The sequence below is a fragment of the Sycon ciliatum genome, chromosome 4, assembly GCF_964019385.1.
Source record: "Sycon ciliatum chromosome 4, ocSycCili1.1, whole genome shotgun sequence".
In the NCBI taxonomy this organism is placed as follows: Eukaryota; Metazoa; Porifera; class Calcarea; order Leucosolenida; family Sycettidae; genus Sycon; species Sycon ciliatum.
The window spans coordinates 9,175,961-9,194,011 of NC_088646.1; the positions used below are offsets into that span (position 1 = coordinate 9,175,961).

General features: G+C 45.7%; 1 protein-coding gene and 1 long non-coding RNA gene across 2 annotated transcripts in view; one reads left to right on the plus strand and one right to left on the minus strand.

Annotated features, from left to right (window-relative positions):
* LOC135814335 (uncharacterized) overlaps positions 1–18,051 on the minus strand; it is a 167,749-nt gene that overhangs the window by 58,912 nt on the left and 90,786 nt on the right. The gene's annotated exons all lie outside the window — the stretch shown is intronic.
* LOC135814324 (protein phosphatase 1 regulatory subunit 21-like) lies at positions 678–17,750 on the plus strand. Its single transcript, XM_065327430.1, has 31 exons — positions 678–857; positions 949–1,017; positions 1,468–1,545; positions 2,105–2,179; positions 2,478–2,582; positions 2,819–2,889; positions 3,153–3,246; positions 3,330–3,388; positions 3,661–3,707; positions 4,095–4,142; positions 4,554–4,606; positions 5,209–5,298; positions 5,621–5,683; positions 5,835–5,936; positions 6,094–6,182; positions 6,456–6,592; positions 7,468–7,560; positions 8,024–8,085; positions 8,546–8,611; positions 8,834–8,935; positions 9,403–9,474; positions 9,906–9,998; positions 11,794–11,832; positions 12,786–12,848; positions 13,188–13,235; positions 14,470–14,586; positions 15,039–15,068; positions 15,388–15,519; positions 16,014–16,112; positions 16,311–16,436; positions 16,958–17,750. Exons 1-31 carry the CDS (start codon positions 801–803, stop codon positions 16,982–16,984), a joined length of 2,406 nt encoding a protein of 801 aa, XP_065183502.1. The 5' UTR covers positions 678–800; the 3' UTR covers positions 16,985–17,750.

Genomic DNA, 18,051 nt, shown 5'->3' on the forward strand with positions numbered 1-18,051 from the left:
GCGATCTGTCTTGATCAGGACTGTACTTGCGCTGTGTGTGCTGTAAGTGCAAGCAAGGTTTCAAGTGTCACACTCTTGAAACAGCACCAGTGCGGAACACCTACAGCGCTTGTCAAATTTGTCACGCGCCTCCTGGATTGTAGACAGTACTTGAACCGATTTTTCTTGGTCTGCACTCTGTATATTGCCATGCCGGCATTGAGGGGCTGGGCTGGTGGCAGAACCGACGCGTGATCGAAATTCTCCTCCGCATCACCGTCCAGCTCGATCAGCGTTACGTCCTGCGATTCCACATCCGACTCTCCTCGGCACTGCTGTCATCAGAACTGCGATTGGACCAGGCCAAAAAAATGACTATTCATCGTGAAGGAGTTCGGCTAAAACCTCTGGGGAGAAGCCCACAGCAATTTGAGCTAGCGACCGTCTTCTGCTTCGTTCCGCCATGACTCTCACCTTGTAATCTTCAAAAATCGACAGATCGTGACGTTTTGTTCTTTTTCTCGAAAAAATTACGAAGCACCTAAGGTCGGTTTTCGCAGAGCGCGGGTGAGAATATTATTCTCACCCTATCCCTTTGATGCAGCACATGCACATGACACTACATAGTCCTCGATCGTACCGTACGAAACAAACGTGACGTATTTTTTCAATTATATTTTTGGCATGCATGTCGTTTTCACAGTTATTGAAGAAGATCTTGTTGGTCACCATGTGTCGGCCAATTAGTTACTTACTAGTACTTGATTCGTGATGTTTTGCTTCTCCTTGAGGCCAACTGGCTTGAATAACCAAAAGTCATCATGAGTTCTGCAGATCTCACAGCCAAGTACCAAAAGCTCGCTCAGGAATACGCGAAGGTACGCTTGTGTACTGCTGATGACTTTGTCTGAAATTTGAACTGATTTTTTGAACTAATTTGGGTGGGCTGGTGATGATCTACCACTTCAGCTGAAAGCTCAAGTGTCGGTTCTGAAGAAGGCTGTCATCGATGAGCAGTCCAAGAATAAAGGACTTGAGGTATGTAGTAGGATGTCGTCGTCCAGCGTTATTCACATCCATTCCATGTATCTTCTGTGTCTTTTCCTCAAACCAGCTTTAAATACATTCCATGTATGTTTGACAATTTGCTGTTGAAATTAGAATTTCGAGCATGCTAATTGTTCAGAAAGTCGCGTTTGAGGTAGAAGTCCTCTCGTATCCGTACCAGCTACAACCACATACATATCCCTAAGCTACATGTACATGGGTGGCCTGGCGTTTGACGCAGTGGGCACAATTATTACGATCGTGCTGTCTGTGAATGGTTATCCTGATTCTACTGTACAAACAAATCCACGTTTTGAAGACACACATCTACCTGTTGCAATTCCCATGTGTTTGTCCTGCATGCATTTAAGATAACTGCTACAGCTGTAGTATATGATGCAGTGGTTTGGATTTATCATAAACCTCTCGTGTATATGGCAGGAATCTGTGAAAGACAAAGACCAGTCTCTTCGGAAATGTATGCAAGAAATCGACAGCTTGACTTTCCGCAACCAGCAGGTATGAATATGTATGTATGCGTGTGTTGGGCGGTTCAATAGCCAACCGAGTCATCTTTCCAAGATTTGTTTTGAGTCTCTCTCCCTTCTCCCGAGGAGACGTCACATGACCAGCTTTGGCACTGAGCAAGTACAGGTGTACGTGCGTGCCCGCGCGCGCGTGCGTGTGTGTGTGTGTATATGTGTGCGGTGTATGTGTGTGTACATGTATATGTGTGTGTACATGTATATGTGTGTGTGTGTGTGTGTGTGTGTGTGCACATGTGTGAGTGGGTATGTGTGAGTGTGTGTGTGTGGGGGGGGGGGGGGTGCACGTGTGTGCGTGCATGCACGCACAAACAAACGTTTTGCGTGTGTCTGTGTGTGTGGTGTGCATGGATAGCAACCTCCTGCACCGTTTAAACATGCCATGTTTAATATTTTTCAGTGAAGTTCGTACCACATACTACTACAAGTTGCTGACCTGTCTGGCTGACATCTATACAGTACGTGCGCTACCGTTATAACCCTCTGCATGTGCATATATCACCATTGCACTTCTTTTTGTTTTGTTTGTATAGATATCACGGCGACTGGTTGTGCTGCAAGAGGACCTGGATAGCAAGGAAGGCAGTAAGAAGGGCAAGAAAGCAAAGGTATGTACTATGTAGCACCGGACAGAAATCGCGTGCAATCACGTAACGGCTACCATGCAGAAAAAGCTGTTCGCTGGCCAGCCTGTAACCTTGGTGCAAGTCAGACTAGAACTGAGTGCAAGTAAGACTATACTTGAAGTAGCAATTTCAACCTTGATGCAATGTTTGGGTCTGGTGCTGATCTACATGATTGTATGCATGGAGCGTTTGCTCCCACGTTTTTATCAAAGGCAATGTGTCCATGTACATTATCACTATTTTTTCTCGTATCCCTGCCGGTGTTTTTTTTTTCATGTAGGGAGGCCCAGCTGCAGGATCAGCAGCTGCTACTGGCGTGGCTGCTGAAGTGCATGCAGAGGAACTGCAGAAAAAGATCACCGAGAATGAACAGCTACACATGCAGGTACTTATGTGCATGTGTGTGTGTGTGCGCGCGTGCGTGTGTGTGTATATATGTGTGTGTGTGTGTGTGTGCACGTGCGTGTGTGTGTGTTATATTATATAAAGTGCATTGGTTGTGGTGGTAATACAGCAGCAATGTAGCCGTCAAGTTCTCACCTACCAACTTAGTTGTATTCCATGGCCATGTCGGCCATGAAGAATCTTTCTATTTTCTGATATTTTTGTCCTTACTTGTAGGTATTTGAAGTGAAGCAGGAGAGTCGTCAAGAGGTTGAGAGTTTACAGTCGCAGCTCTCTCTCCTTGAGAAGTAAGGACCCTGTGTGTGCGTGCGTTTGTGTGTTCATGAGGGGTGACTGGCTTCTGGCTAAGCTATTTGCCGATATAATAATTTCTGAAGCAAACTCCTCTATCCTCTGGTCTGCTCTTGTGTCTAGGTAGGTTGTGACACGGCTCTCGTCAGCTGTTGGTCATAATATACATGTACATTGCATGTGTTTCACACACCGTTCTACATCTCTCCTAAGGACATACTCTTACGTCATGACTCTGTGCTGCTGCTGCTTGATGTAGGCAGAATTCCTGCCACCAGGAGACACTGGACAGCGTTCAGCAGCAGCACAATGAGGAGCTTGTGCAACTTCAGGAGGACAAGGCTATGAAGGAGGTTTGTTAATTTGGACCGTATGACCTGCCAGTGCCTTGTTGTGTTTTTTTTCAAGTTTATAGTTTGCTGTTCGCTCTTTCCAGATTCGCTTGCAGAAGTTGGAGGAAGAACTAGCAGTGATGAAGGATCGTGCTAACATAAGGTGTGTCACAGTGTGGCTGCGAGGTGCACGATATTGCCTGTACCTGATGCACCACTGTTGTGTGTGTGACATGGTGTGCGTGCAAGTGTGTGTGTGTGTGGGGGGGGGGGGGGGTATTCATTTTGTGTGCATGCGCGTGCAGGTGTGCATTGTACGGGGTATTGAAGCATGTAGACCATCAGAGTGTGCTTTCTGGCTCCCCTCCAGTTTTGTTTTGTTTGACTCCATTGCATTCTGTATTTGTCTGTATTTCCCCTCTTCTTCTCCTCCAGTGAACGTCAACTATCTGTTACAAAGGGTCAACTCACCAGTGAATCAAGTATGTGACCTGGGAGCTACATGTATACAGAATTCCCCTGCATTGTAGCATGTACAATGCAAATTCAACCAGTGCGAATACAGTGTGGGTAGGAAATAGACACCTAGCTATACACTGGTGCATGGTGCTGAGGTGTAGTTGAGGTTAGATTCACTCCCGAAACTTCAGGCCGGGATTGGTTATAGGGGTACTCCTTCAGGAGATCAAAAGCATCTGGTATAATTATGCCTCTCGCTAAACCTGATCATCGGAAAGAACTTGCTACGAGACTTTGGCACCAGACCTTTAGCTGTAAATCTCAATCTGACATTAGTATTGTGGGTGCGTGGGTGTGTTTTTTTGTGTGGTGGGTGTGTATGCATGTGCTCTCGTTCCTTGATTCACCAGGCACGATGGCACGCCTCGTCTCTGAGAAGTTACCATTCAATGATACACGTAAGGAAGTTCTGAGTTCTCGCTGCTCATTTGAATTTGTCTATCTACTGCATGTTATCATGCTGTCTGATGAGTGTTTCACCCGAAACTCTGAGTAACGGCGGAAAAGGACTTGGTTGCTTCATTGCTGTGTGATCATTGTATTACTGCATGTATAAAATAAATGTACATGACATGGCATGGTAACTGTATACTTGCTTTTGTATGTGGTCAGATTCTGTTCACCACTATAGTTAACATAAGTATCTACTGTACTCCGGATATCATTTGTATGGTTGTGTGAACCAATAATATTATATTTTTCTTTTCTATACTCAGCGCATTGAGAGCACGTTTCCTGCAGTTTGTCAAACCTTTCTTTGTACTTCTTTTAATACTTTTGTGGTGTTGCTTTTTTCCATTGTTTTCCAGTAAATGCGGACTGGAACATGTTCAATGTACCAACATACGACCGAAAGCAGCAGGTAGGAGATTTCTCTCTCTCTCTCTCTCTCTCTCTCTCTCTCTCTCTCTCTCTCTCTCTCTCTCTCTCTCTCTCTCTCTCTCTCTCTCTCTCTCTCTCTCTCTCTCTCTCTCTCTCTCTCTCTCTCTCTCTCTCTCTCTCTCTCTCTCTCTCTGTACGTGCACGTTTGTGTTTGTGTTTGGAATTTCTATGGAAGAATTCAGAACATGTAACATGCAGTGCTTGACTAGTTGGAAACATTCATGAAGAACTTGTTGATCAGCCATAGAGCTGTACATGTAGTGTATGCTTACAGTCAGCCTAACCAGGTCATCTAACTCCCAGCTTGTTGTCTCCCCCTAGCTCTTGTCATCATTGCCTTTCGGCCTGCAAGCCACGTAAGAGTCCATTGCGGGACAAGACAAGGACTGATTTATTGACAACGAGCATGCGCATATAATACAGATGAGAGAGAGAAACAGTACGGTGTGTGTGAGTGTGTCACAAGTACAAGTGTGTGTGTGTGTGTGTGTGTGTGTGTGTGTGTGTGTGTGTGTGTGTGTGTGTGTGTGTGTGTGTGTGTGTGTGTATGTGTGTGTCGTGTTTCCGTGCACTCTTACCCAGATGAAGGCACAGGAACTGATTGGACAAGCATCTCGACTTGTCCACGAGCTCACTAGTGGTTTAGCAAACTTCATGAACTATCTGGAACAGGTATAGCAGGCATTCTTTTCTGCACCGGGGTTTGTCTGCATTGTCTGGATTGTTAGCATCTGTGTTCCCGAAAGTTGCTCATTTATTTTTGCTGTGAATACTGAAGAGATTTTGCGATCCACTGCCGTTTCAAGGATATGATTCAAGTTTAGCACTGTACTGTTCGGTGTGAACACTGCAACTAGTTCAGGTGCAGAGTTTATTTTTTTATGCAGCTGTGGCAGACATGCACAAGCCCGTAAGGTGATGTTATTATCATTAATCCGGATTTGTGGCTGCCCTCGCTCACATTTGTCTTCCTCCTGTACCCTATCCAATGCAGAGAGCTACTGCATATCCCATTGATGCAGCGACGGGAGAGTCGATCAGTGTTGTCAATCAGCGCGTACGTATCAAACAATTGATGCTACATGTACTTGTTGCAATGATTTGTAGCGAACATTCATTGTGAACCTTTGTGCTCATTTTTGTGAGTGCTTCTTGTCCTGTGTTTGTGCGATAGCCGTGTTCTGCTGATGTATTGTGGTGCTGTACAGCTGTGCCAGCATCTTCATAGCCATGCAGCCTGGATCAAGCCGTTGGATCAGACATTTGCTGCGTTCAAGTCCAGCCTGCGCAAGGACGTGCCTGTGACGTTGGTATGAGACATTGGAATCGTGTTCTATTCTTTCATAATAGTATCAATTTTGACATGTGTCATGGATAGAACACATCCCTCTTGAGATACACATGTAATGCATTGCGCATGTAGCTGATTCCAGCCTTGGCTTTGTTTGTGTGTGCTTGTTGATACAGGAAACATGTACTGGCCTGCAACAGTTTGTGTCTGCGTACCACATCTTTGTGATCAACTTGCAAAAGTACCTTCCATACCAGCTGGTCAGGTGAGTTCACCAATATATGTACACTGAGTAGAAGACTATTTGTTATCCAGCGTTCCTGGCCAACGTCAGAGTACAGTAGCCTGTCACATTGTGAGTTCTTATGCACCCAGTCCGCCGCTGACTTGTTCCAGTGTTGATAATTGGCACTGTCTTGCCTTCTTGATGTGTTCCTCAACATGTTATGTGATGCGGTCGCGAATCTGGCTAACTTTTCTTCCTTTTTTTCTTTCTTTACCTTCTTGGTGACTTGTTGCTATGCTTTTCTCACATTAGTCTGGAAGAGGAGAGCGGGCTTTCCTCTTGTCCACCGACTCTGGAGAGACATAACCATAATGTGCAGGAGGGACTGCGACGTGTGATCGGTGCGTTTGTCAACTTGGACACGTATCTGCAACTTCTGGCAGCTCAGAGTAAGTCAGAGCAATGGTTTGAGACGTGCGTACATGTGCATAGACCGGTACAGAACACTGGTCTTATCTCAAGGCTATATAAGTTTATAACCCCCGAGAGTGCATAACTGGAGGCTATGGGTTCTGCAATGGCGGAATTTCACATCATATTAGGCCAAAACAAATAATGACCTTGTTTCCGGTCGCCCGACCGGGCCACTTTTTCCCAAATTCAGAAACTTTTTTTTGTCCCAAATGTATGCAAACGGTGGCAATGCCATGTGTGCAAGTGCACTAAACGAGTCATAACTCAGTCAAATCTCAACCGAATTCCACAATTGAAACACCTACAAGGTAGCAGAGATTCTCAGCTGTCAGCTCGAAAACCTCCGGGGTCGATACGAGCTAGAATAACGGAGCTGGAAGGACTCGAACTGTTTGCTTGATTTCTCAGGATGTACGAAAACAGGAATACACCACCGGCTGTACAAGAACAGTGAGTCAGTCAACTTTGACATTGATCCTTGCCATGATAATAATGTACAATGTACATGTGTAGGTGCTCTTGTCCATCAATGCCACAACGATTGAGGAACCAAAAAAAGTATCCAAAAAAAGTTTCATTCCGGCCGACCGAGTCTCCTTTTTGAGGGGTTGCCGACCGGAAACAAGCCTATTTTTTGTTTTGGCCTTACACATCTGTACACACACACGCACATGCACGCACACACACACACTCTTGTGGGTTATGTACCCTCGGTTATAGCGATATTTTCTCGTGAATTTCAGCTACTGGTGTCAAGGAGAGTCGTTCCGATGGCTCTATGAACTTCTCACTGACTTTTAAACTCCATTGCTGTTGTTTCGGTTTTTGCTTTGTTTGCCCTTCTGCATAGCATTATCGTCCTGCCCACAGCCAGCTAGTAATCGTACTGCCATCTTCAACAAGCTAACGTCCACATTGATTCAGCTGCACAATCGCATCAAAGGTAGACTTCAGTCGTGTGCGCTGTTGCTCGTATGCATGTGTTATCGAAAAATGTTGGATAGTATGTCTGGACTTTCATGGGTTTATTCTCGCTATGGGAATGGCTCATTATTGGGCCCACAGCACTTGGAATTTTCAAGTACATGTACTCATGCCTTTGTATACATGTGCAGGTGCTGGCTCGTTTTCAACTCAAGCTGGACTGAAAATGTCTTGCTTAGCCCCCCTGGATCTCATGAACATTGGATTTTTTTAGATAACTGCGACGGTACTTTGAGCGCAGCATGTAGTTATAGCATTTCCTTCCACCTTCTGTCAAACAGTAAAGCGAACAAGCATGCAGATGGCTTGGACATGGAGTAACATGCATTGTGTTCATTTGAACTGTGAGTAGCATGTCTACTTGTAGTACTGTATGTGATGTCTTTCAACTCTGCCTGTGCTCTGCTTGTTGCTCTTGTCAGAAATGTCCACTTGCTTTTCGTCGAAGGTAGCACAAGAACACTTGCTACCTACTGCTAGTCAGGTTGGTGTTTGTAATTATTATAGGTGCACAGTTGCTGCTACTGATGCTGCTACTGCTACCATTGCCGCCGCTGCTGCTGCCGCTGCTGCTGCTACATTTGTTTGGACTTCAATTTGAGTGTTGCTTGGTTTTGATTGTCTCACTACGAGTGTATAGTACTAAGAGTGTAATAGCACCTGGTACCCCTGCTCCTGTGGCCTCGTATCCATCCATGCTCCTTCATTGAAGTGTTTGTAACTTGTGTGTTGCGTGCATGAAGTAGATAGGTAGGTCTGGTACCTTGTCCCAACTCTGTCAATGCCTGTCAGAGCTTTGTTCATCTATTTCTGTAATACATGTACTAGGTTGTCAGGTGGAAAATGTGATTATTTTAGCCGAAGCGTTGCAATGTATGACTTGTGTTGGCACTCTTGCTAACGTTAGTTGTTGTGCTCTGCTCTACCACCCGGTCTTGTCACAGAAACTGAAGACGACCAACGAGTGTGTCCTATCTTCTCTAGCGTCGGTGGTAGCTTGCACGAACAAGGTTTGTAAAGAGGATGTTCTCCTTATTTGCAGTGTGGGCTTGTTTCTTGAATTTAGACACCCGGGTTTATTTTGTGCAATGTTGGACATTTTGTCGTCACGCAAAATGTTTTAAATGCTTGTACAAATGATATACAAGTATTAATGTACTGCGTTTTTAGGTGTTCTGAACCACATGCATCAGCACTGAATGAATTCCTGCTGTGAATTGTGCACCCCTCAGATCGGTAGCTTTGTTCAGAGCAACCTGGAGTACATTACCGTACAGGCTGGTTTGCAGGCGCGCGGTGCTTCCATGGATGTCACCAACGTACAAACTGAGCAGGTTAGTGGCGCAAGCAGTTTGACTGGACACACGCACATACTAATACCTGTGACTTGTCATGTGTCTTACGTGTACTTGCCTAACCGACACTGCACCGTGTACTTGCCTAACCGACACTGCACCAAGTACAGCAACTTTGACCGCTGGAAGCTCCATGAGCACGGTTGCTAACTGTGTGCAGTGCACAGTGATAGAGTGTCATGGTCACCACTACACAATTTTTGTATTGTAAGTTGTGATACCTAGTTCAGTAGCTTGCTATGGTCACTCGGGTTGCTAGTACACTGTCCCATCCATGCACATGGTAACCATGCAGCATGTGGGCTTGAACACCACGGCGCGATTGTTACATACCAAAGTACTTCAAATACACCTTGTTCCCATCATCCTCCCCGTCTTTCCGTGTGTATGTACGTTCTTGCTGGAACTCTGCTCCCATACCTGCTCACGTTGCGTTTCTCCTGCAGGGTCGCGGCGCTGTGTCGGCAGTGCAGGACCTTCGTCGTAAAGCAGCCAGTTACATGGAATCTCTGCAGCGTGTAAGCTCACCTCCCTTCAGTGATACTGATCAGATTATGTGCTGGTATCTACTCTGCTTGTGTGCGGCATATAGAATTTATCCAGAAATTGTTCCAAGTTCTGCTTTGGCTGTCGGTATCATCTCTTCTATGAAACTGCTATTGCAGATTTTCGGCATACTTGGTGCATGCTGCTGGTCTCTAGGCCAAGGAACAAGGCAGCAGGAGAGCCTCTCAGCGTGTGATAATACTTGCAAACTAGGTTTTTGTATTTCGATATCCAATTCTGTAGAGAGCAGCTGGCAGTGTAGGCATTGCAAGACAGGTCTCACGGACGGTGTTTGTAAATTTTTACCATAAATAATGATCTGTATGGACCTTTGTGTCAATCTGTTTATAAATAGCCATGTTGGCACTTGTGTGATTTTGTGTTTGTATGCATATGCATGTAGCCTGCACCGGAAACAGTTCCGTATCACGTTGCCTTACTGAACAACACCACCATGCTTAGTTCTACAGAGAACCGTGACAGTTTAGCACAGCAGGTAGGTCGAGACCTCTGATGTGCATGTATGGGTGTGCAGTCGAATGTCACTTACCCAACCACTTCAGGAATGGGGCCTTGTTTGGATGACGGACATCGCGTGATCCAGCCAATGAGAAAATGGAAGCTTGTGGCGATTTTTTGTCTTGATCTCTCTCTCTCTCTCCTCCCTCTCTCTCTCCTCCCTCTCTCTCTCTCTCTCTCTCCTCCCTCTCTCTCTCTTTCTCTCTCTAACTGCCGCACCAAATACACACCAGACACCCTGCACATCAGACAGCCTGCACATCAATACTCTTGCACACTATGAGACTGCTAGAACAAACTTGCCGTACGTTCTGCAGTAAATACTTAACAGTTTGGGATTTAGGAAGCCCCGACACAACACACTTTCTTCAAACAAACAGTTCTATGTTATAACATTCATTTTCATCTAGTTTCTGCTCTTTAGAGCTTCATCAGAGATGTGAATGTGAATGAAATTAGAACTGTGGTTTTGTACCAGCAAGAGTACATAAACCCCCAGAGTGTGCAACTCCCACATACCCTGCTGTCCCGACAGAATTTCAAGTTGACGTCATTATTTATGACGCAATGCTCCTTGCACCAGTGATTTACAACATGTGTACGGGTGTCAACGCATCACACGTTTTTTCTTTGCAATAATTTGTACAGGATCGATCGGCTTCGGTCAACCACAGGTTCCGGGTTCGTCTGATAATCCGTGTACAGTGCGCATTGCATCATCAAAATGACGTCAACTTGAAATTCTGTCGGGACAGCACCCATAGTGGAGTTGCACACTCTTGGGGGTGTATGTACTCTTGGTACCAGTAACAAAGCAAAAATGAAAATATGCAATGCAGTTGATACAATGCAGGGATGAATTTATCCTGTATCGCATCGCAGTTTGCGATGCAAAATCAATCTACTGCTACTCAAAAGTCACCATGACTCGCAGAAAACTGCGATACATACAGACTGTCCATGCCTAGCCTGCGCTGTCAAGTAACATCCATACAGTGCAGTGTATGTGGTGCAGGCACTCAATCTGCGTGCACATGCATGATTCAGTCGGTTTTTTTGCAAATGGGCCTTCAGGCATCACTCTCAAGAAGGACAATGTGGTAAACACCCAACCTTCAAAGAAAAGTGCTAATCAAAATCAAAGAGTGCTACACAATTGTGATTTTGTATAGCAGAAACTGCTATGCAAGAATATGACAGTAAATTCATCCCTGCAATGTAAACTATGTACAAGTGCAGCTGATCAGCCCCCCCCCCCCCCCCCCCCCCCGCTTTTTTGCAGTATTACGCCGTACTCAGCTGCACTTGTACAAAGTTTACATTGTATCAACTGCATTGCATATTTTCATTTTTGCTTTGTTACTGGTACAAAACCACAGTTCTAATTTCATTCACATTCACATCTCTGATGAAGCTCTAAAGAGCAGAAACTAGTTAGATGAAAATGAATTTTATAACAGAGAACTGTTTGTTTGAAGAAAGTGTGTTGTGTCGGGGTTTCCTAAATCTAAAACTGTATCAACGAGTACTCTGATTCACTCTGAGTATGATTACAAACAACTGAGCGAGTACACTGTGCTCGAACATTTGGACGGTATAATTGTCTCACCTGAGCTTTGCGAGTGATGTGTGTATGTGACGTAGATGCAGCCAGGCCTTCCTTTCTCATTTCTTTTTTAAAACTTGTCAATCTCCGCTCTTCGAATGTGGTAACCTGATTTACCCATTACACCTGTGCTACTGTGCTGCATTGTGTTGTGTTGTGCTTGCAGGTGTCAGAGGCTCAACAGAGGATCTCTAAATTGGAAATGGTACGTTAGTGCGTGTATGCCGGCATGTGTTAGGGGCGTGTTGTATGTGTAACTCCAGCCCGGGCTGGAGCAAGCGGGCCAGCCCCCCGAGAGTGTTTACATGTGCACGGCCGGGCTGGTCGCCAGCCCACAGTGAGTTTATATGCGCTGAGCACACGCCAGCCCGTTGTGAGTATGCAACGAACACACTACGATTGTAGTGTGCTGCCCCGTGCTGAAACGCAGGACTGCAAGCCATACTCGTGTTATAAACCTAAAAACTTTTTTTCTCACACAATGTATTCTTCTGCTGATTTCTTTTCGCGCTATGGCACATGCTTGGCGTGTTGTATCACCTCATTTCTTTTTCCTGTTTTTCACATTTTACTTGTCCATATCAAAGTGTTTTGCAAGTAGTTACCCTTCTATTGTAAAATACAATCATGCATGTCGACAAATAAACAGTGCTCACAGCACGTCCTTCATGTTGCTGTACAAAAGCTTCATAGATTTTCAAGACAATATCGGGAATCCTCTTTATAACTTCCCTCAAAAGGTAAAAGTACCTATTTTGTAGTATGAACACAGTGTCGACCCCATAATAATACAACTCTGGCCCGGGCTGGTCTGTTTATATGTGCTTTTTCTGGCCTGCCTAGCCGGGATCCCGGGTGCCTCGAGGCTCGCCGGGCCGGCCCGCTTGCCATGTAAACGCACCACAGGTTTTGTGTGGAATTGTGAACAACCCCGAGATCCCGTTGCAGGCGTGCCCGGGCTGTAGCTGCACATATAATCACCCCCTTAGTTCTCCTAGCCTGTATACCCTACTGTACTACATGCATGTCACCTGCCTGGGGTGGATGTGTTTCGGTATGCCGCTCCTGGCAAACCTCCGAAGAGCTCTCCCTTGGATCATGTATTGATACTTGTATTTCTGTGTGCATGTGCATTTGTCTCTGTGTGCTTGATTGCAGGAGAAGGAGCACTGGATGCTGGAGGCACAGTTGCTGCAGATCAAAATGGAGAAGGAACATAAAGTGAGTTAGTTTGGCTGTGTACAACTGCTGTTAGCTAGTGCCTTGTGTAAAATTGTATGGGGCAAACACATCTTGAATTATGTACTGCAGATGGCAGTTCTTGGATGTACACTAAGTCTTGCTGCCAGTGTACATGCCCGCATGTGTGTGTTTTGGGGGGGGGGGGGGGGGGGGGTAGGTGGTCCGTTGAAGCGACGATGTGAAATGCCATCGGCCAATTTGCCGTGAGCTGGGAAATTAATGTTGCGCTATCATTGCTACACAGAGGGTACGGTGAAGATTAAGACTAGTGGTGTGTGTGTTGTATTTGTTTGTTTGCTTGTTTGTTAAATTGTATAGAAAATTGGCACGTTGCAGACAGAGCTAACTCAACTTCGAGCAGCTGGGGTAAGTCAATGCATACATCTTCAGCAGCAGGGCTGATGATTCTTGACTTATTTTATCGCTGACATGTATTGTGCTGGAAACACTGAATAGGCAAGGGCATATCGTCATGCAGGCACTCTTCTCTCTCTCTCTCTCTCTCTCTCTCTCTCTCTCTCTCTCTCTCTCTCTCTCTCTCTCTCTCTCTCTCTCTCTCTCTCTCTCTCTCTCTCTCTCTCTCTCTCTCTCTCTCTCTCTCTCTCTCTCTCTCTCGTTTGTGAGACTTTGAGACTTCTGTTTGGTTGCCGTGGAAGTATCCAGCCCATAGATACTATTAAAGGGGAAGTTCAGGCAAAAATTAAAATTTCACCGGTTGTAGTCTTCGGGGTGCTGAGTCGAATGATCTTGGTCCGAGAAAGCTGAGACGCTCCCTTCCTACTTGAATCCCAATCGAACTCGCGCACTTCCACCGAAACTGGGTGACTGCGCCCTACGAGATGGGGATTTGTATGCAAAATGTCACTAAAAGCGCCATTTCGTTCTTATAAAAGCACGGATGACCGCGATTGGCCCATATGTTGTAGTCTTTTGGACGCTGAGTCGACTGGTTTTGGTCCGAAAAGGCTGCGATGTAGCGTTCGCCCCTAATTCCCAATCGAACATGGTTGAACAAGCGGTCACGTGCTCCTGCGTACACCAGTCACCTGGTCACCGTGCCTGCAGGGTACAACTTACAGCCTGTTTTGACCTTTTTTGGGTGCAGTCCTGTCACTCGAGTTGAACCTTGGTGTGAAAGTTGTCGCCTGCTGGCGTGGTGACCAGGTGATTTTGGCACCCAGGAGCACGTGACCGCTTCTTCAACCATGTTCGATTGGAAATAAAGGAGGAACGCTACATCGCAGCCTTTTCGGACCAAAACCAGTCGACTCAGCGTCCAAAAGACTACAACATATGGGCCAATCGCGGTCATCCGTGCTTTTATAAGAACGAAATGGCGCTTTTAGTGACATTTTGCATACAAATCCCCATCTCGTAGGGCGCAGTCACCCAGTTTCGGTGGAAGTGCGCGAGTTCGATTGGGATTCAAGTAGGAAGGGAGCGTCTCAGCTTTCTCGGACCAAGACCATTCGACTCAGCACCCCGAAGACTACAACTGGTGAAATTTTAATTTTTGCCTTAACTTCCCCTTTAAATAGTGTCACATTTAGATTTGTTTGTGATCACACATTTCCCTGACTGACTTCTATCGATTTTCCAGGCATCTGGATTAGTTGCTGAGCAGCTGGCCGCACCCTCTGCCTTGTCTAAGGCATCTCGGTCAGAGCCAGGCAGTCCGCAGTCACGCAAACCCATCATTGTCACCGGCGCTGCAGAGGTCTGTTACTTTGTTCTGATCCATGAGCCCGTGTGTGTGTGTGCTTGTGTGTGTTTGCGTGTGTGCGTGCGTGTGTGCGTGCGTGTGTGTGCTCTTGTGTATGCTTGTGTATTCTGTTGTATGCTGTTGTATTCTTGTTTGTGCTTGTGTATGCTTGTTTGTGCTTGTGTATGCTTGTGTATGCTGGTGTATGCTGTTGTATTCTTGTTTGTGCTTGTGTATGCTTGTGTATGCTTGCGTATGCTTGCGTATGCGTGTGTGCTGTTGTGTGCTTGTGTATGCGTGTGTGCTGGTATGTATCGTACAGCTATCCTAAGAGTGCAAACTGCACATTTAATGAAGTACATGTGTATAGAATTACCCATGATGTAATGCATTGTAGTTTTCTGTGTAAGAAATGACGTCCACCTCTGTGCTGTTTGCTGTGTGTCTCTTCCCGTTGCTCTGTTTAGCTTGGCAGTATGTCAAGTTCTTATGCTGGGGTAAGAGTCACGCCATCTGCCCTTGACTTTCCTGTACAATGTCATGTAGTTCCTCGTTTTGTTTCCTGCTACTGTGCAAAAGGACGTACTGAAGTGTATTGCTGGCATATAGCAGACTTATTGCTGTAGTGTTCTTGCTGCTGAAACGGTGACCTGTTTGGCAGCATTTACGTCTCTCTCTCTCTCTCTCTCTCTCTCTCTCTCTCTCTCTCTCTCTCTCTCTCTCTCTCTCTCTCTCTCTCAGCCATGTGTACGTGGTAATGTTTGAGCTTTTCCATGTGTGTTTGGGCATTATCCTGAATGTTGAATGCCGATTTAGCATGATGATGACGACGAAGGAGAGGATGACTCGCGAGCTGACCTTATCAAGCATCACTTCACTCAGCGTATCCAGGAGCTCACCACTCAGATTCAAGAGGCAGAGAGCAAAGCAGCTCACTTCAATGCCGAGGTATGGATGAGGAGTGGGTCTTAAACAGGTTTTCCTAATGGGACATACATGCACCGTTGCGCTCACTGAAATTCGACCCGAAATGCAAAACTGGCACCCTGGAACAATTGCGATAACAGCACTGCACTTGTACATGTGTACATCCGGCCGCATTCGTACTACTTCCAGGGTGTCGCGGGCCGTGCAGGTTATGGGCGCCAAATATGTACTTCGGGTCGGATTTCACCGAGCGCCACTGTAGATACTAGTAGACCATTCAAGTTCTGCTGCTTGACCAGGGAGATTACCTGCCCTATAACATGGACAGGACTTGTTTGTGTCAACATACAGTCTACTTGCGAAAAGTCACACACATTTGTCTTTAAGTTAACTAAACCTACGAGCACAAAAGCATTCACACACACATACACCCCCACCCACATACCCATGCGCGTACTCCTTACACTTCACCCTCTGTGTGTCTGTGTGTCTGTGTGTGGATTTTTTGTATTCAGTGTCGTGCGGCTCACCGTCGCCTTACACTGGCAGAGAAGTCCAAGGAGAAATCCTTCAAGGACCTGGAGGAGGCCAACCAGCAGATCCAGGGGCTTAGGGTGAGTACCAAGGTCAGACACCGAGATCTATCCATCATGACTGCTCACTTCTTGACAGACTGTTGTCCGATTCCTGCTAGCTTCTCAAAAGCAAAGCGGCTTACATCGTGCCGGTCTGACTCCAAGCACTCTCTTCTACAGCTTGATATTGATAATATCTTCTTGTGTTGACCTTCTCCCTTTCCTTTGCTGTACTAGGATGAGAATGAGACTACCTCTGCCAGTTATGAATCACAGCTTAGCATGATGAGTGATCATCTGTGCGGCTTGACGGATAAGCTGACGGCGCAGAAAGATGAAATTGACGCTCTCAAAGTCTCTAAGGTACGCATTGATATGGTTTGTGCATGGCCTGTGCTCAGTGGATGACATTGATATGGTTTGTGCATGGCCTGTGCTCAGTGGATGACATTGATATGGTTTGTGCATGGCCTGTGCTCAGTGGATGACATTGATATGGTTTGTGTATGGCCTGTACTCAGTGGATGACATTGATATGGTTTGTGCATGGCCTGTGCTCAGTGGATGACAAGTGATTACACACAGTCACCGCGTGCCTTGTCTCACTTGGATTGTACCTCACCCTGTGCTGTATGTTTCACTGCTGTTTTTCATGGCATGGTTGATTATGCCGAGGACAGATGACCCTGTGCCTAATACTAGTAACAACTCACTGCAACACTGTACAGCTACAAGTATGTGCACACGAATGTCTTGTGATTGCTACTACGCTCAGTGTATGGGGTTTATTGTTGTGCTCTGTTTTCTTTTTTACACTATTGCGCATGTTGCTGTGCATTCTGAACGTGTCTTCTCTGCACTGCTGTCTCTTGCGTGATTCTTAGGGCCCTGTGAAGAAAGGGAAACGGTGATGACATGTTCGTGTGCCCAGCGCTGGCCCGCTTGTGCCTTTGTATATCCTGTATGTACACACTCCTCACTCGTCTGTCCTTGTAATTATTAGTATATCTCGGTGTTGCATTTAGTCGTGTTATTCCCATTGTCACCCTGTGTAGTTACTCGTATGTGTGCGCTCTGTGCATGCCTGTGTGTATGTGAAGTGCAGGTAGATTTCTACCTCTCCCTACCAGTATTGGTCCTTCAGATTTTTGATGACAATCAGTCCCTTTTATGCTTATTTTTTTTGTTACTATTTTGTGCTTACTCCAGCTTGTTTTAAAAGAATTTTATTTTGTATTTACTGTGCATTGCTGTCATGAGCATCACTGCTCTTGGGTGCCTGCATGGACATTGATGCATGCTACTGCTAGTACTGGTATGCTGTTTGCTGAAAAGCTCATAAAACTTACTGAGATTGATGCTTTTACGGGTTTTTTTTTTTTAATTGTTAGCGAGGCTAATGAATCTTATCAAATTCACCAAACTCTCCTACTTCATGTCACTTTTTAGACATTTGTTTGAATATTCTATTTTACAAGTCTGCCTCGACCTAGAGTTCCCGTCTTCACTTTGGCGGCAAAGTGCATGCGCCTATCTGGCTTTAGCTGATCATTTTTGCCAATGTGTGTGCTTTGCCCTGGATTCTGGCTACATTGCTCCAGTAGGGTATGCATCTTCTATCTTCTATTTAGTAAAATACAAGACATGCTTAGACGCTGTACTTGTACCATCTCTCAATCTGTTGACAGTTCTGTTTGGGTCCGTTGTAAGCAGGATCAGGGAATTGTAACAATACGTTTTGCGACTCCCTGGTCTGGCCAGGGGACTCATAAGCGTAGCACAGAGCATTGCTGTAGGGGTAGAGAGTGTTGTCTTGTGTGTGTCTGTGTGTGTGCCTGTCTGTCTGTATTGCATGGGATTGTACGTTTTGATTTTTGAAAACACGGCTTGTCCGGTGACTGGGTTGAGCGATGATGAGTGCAAAATGAACGGGCCTGCACCTGGAACAACATGCTGCTGAAAGGAAAGCTTGCTCGTC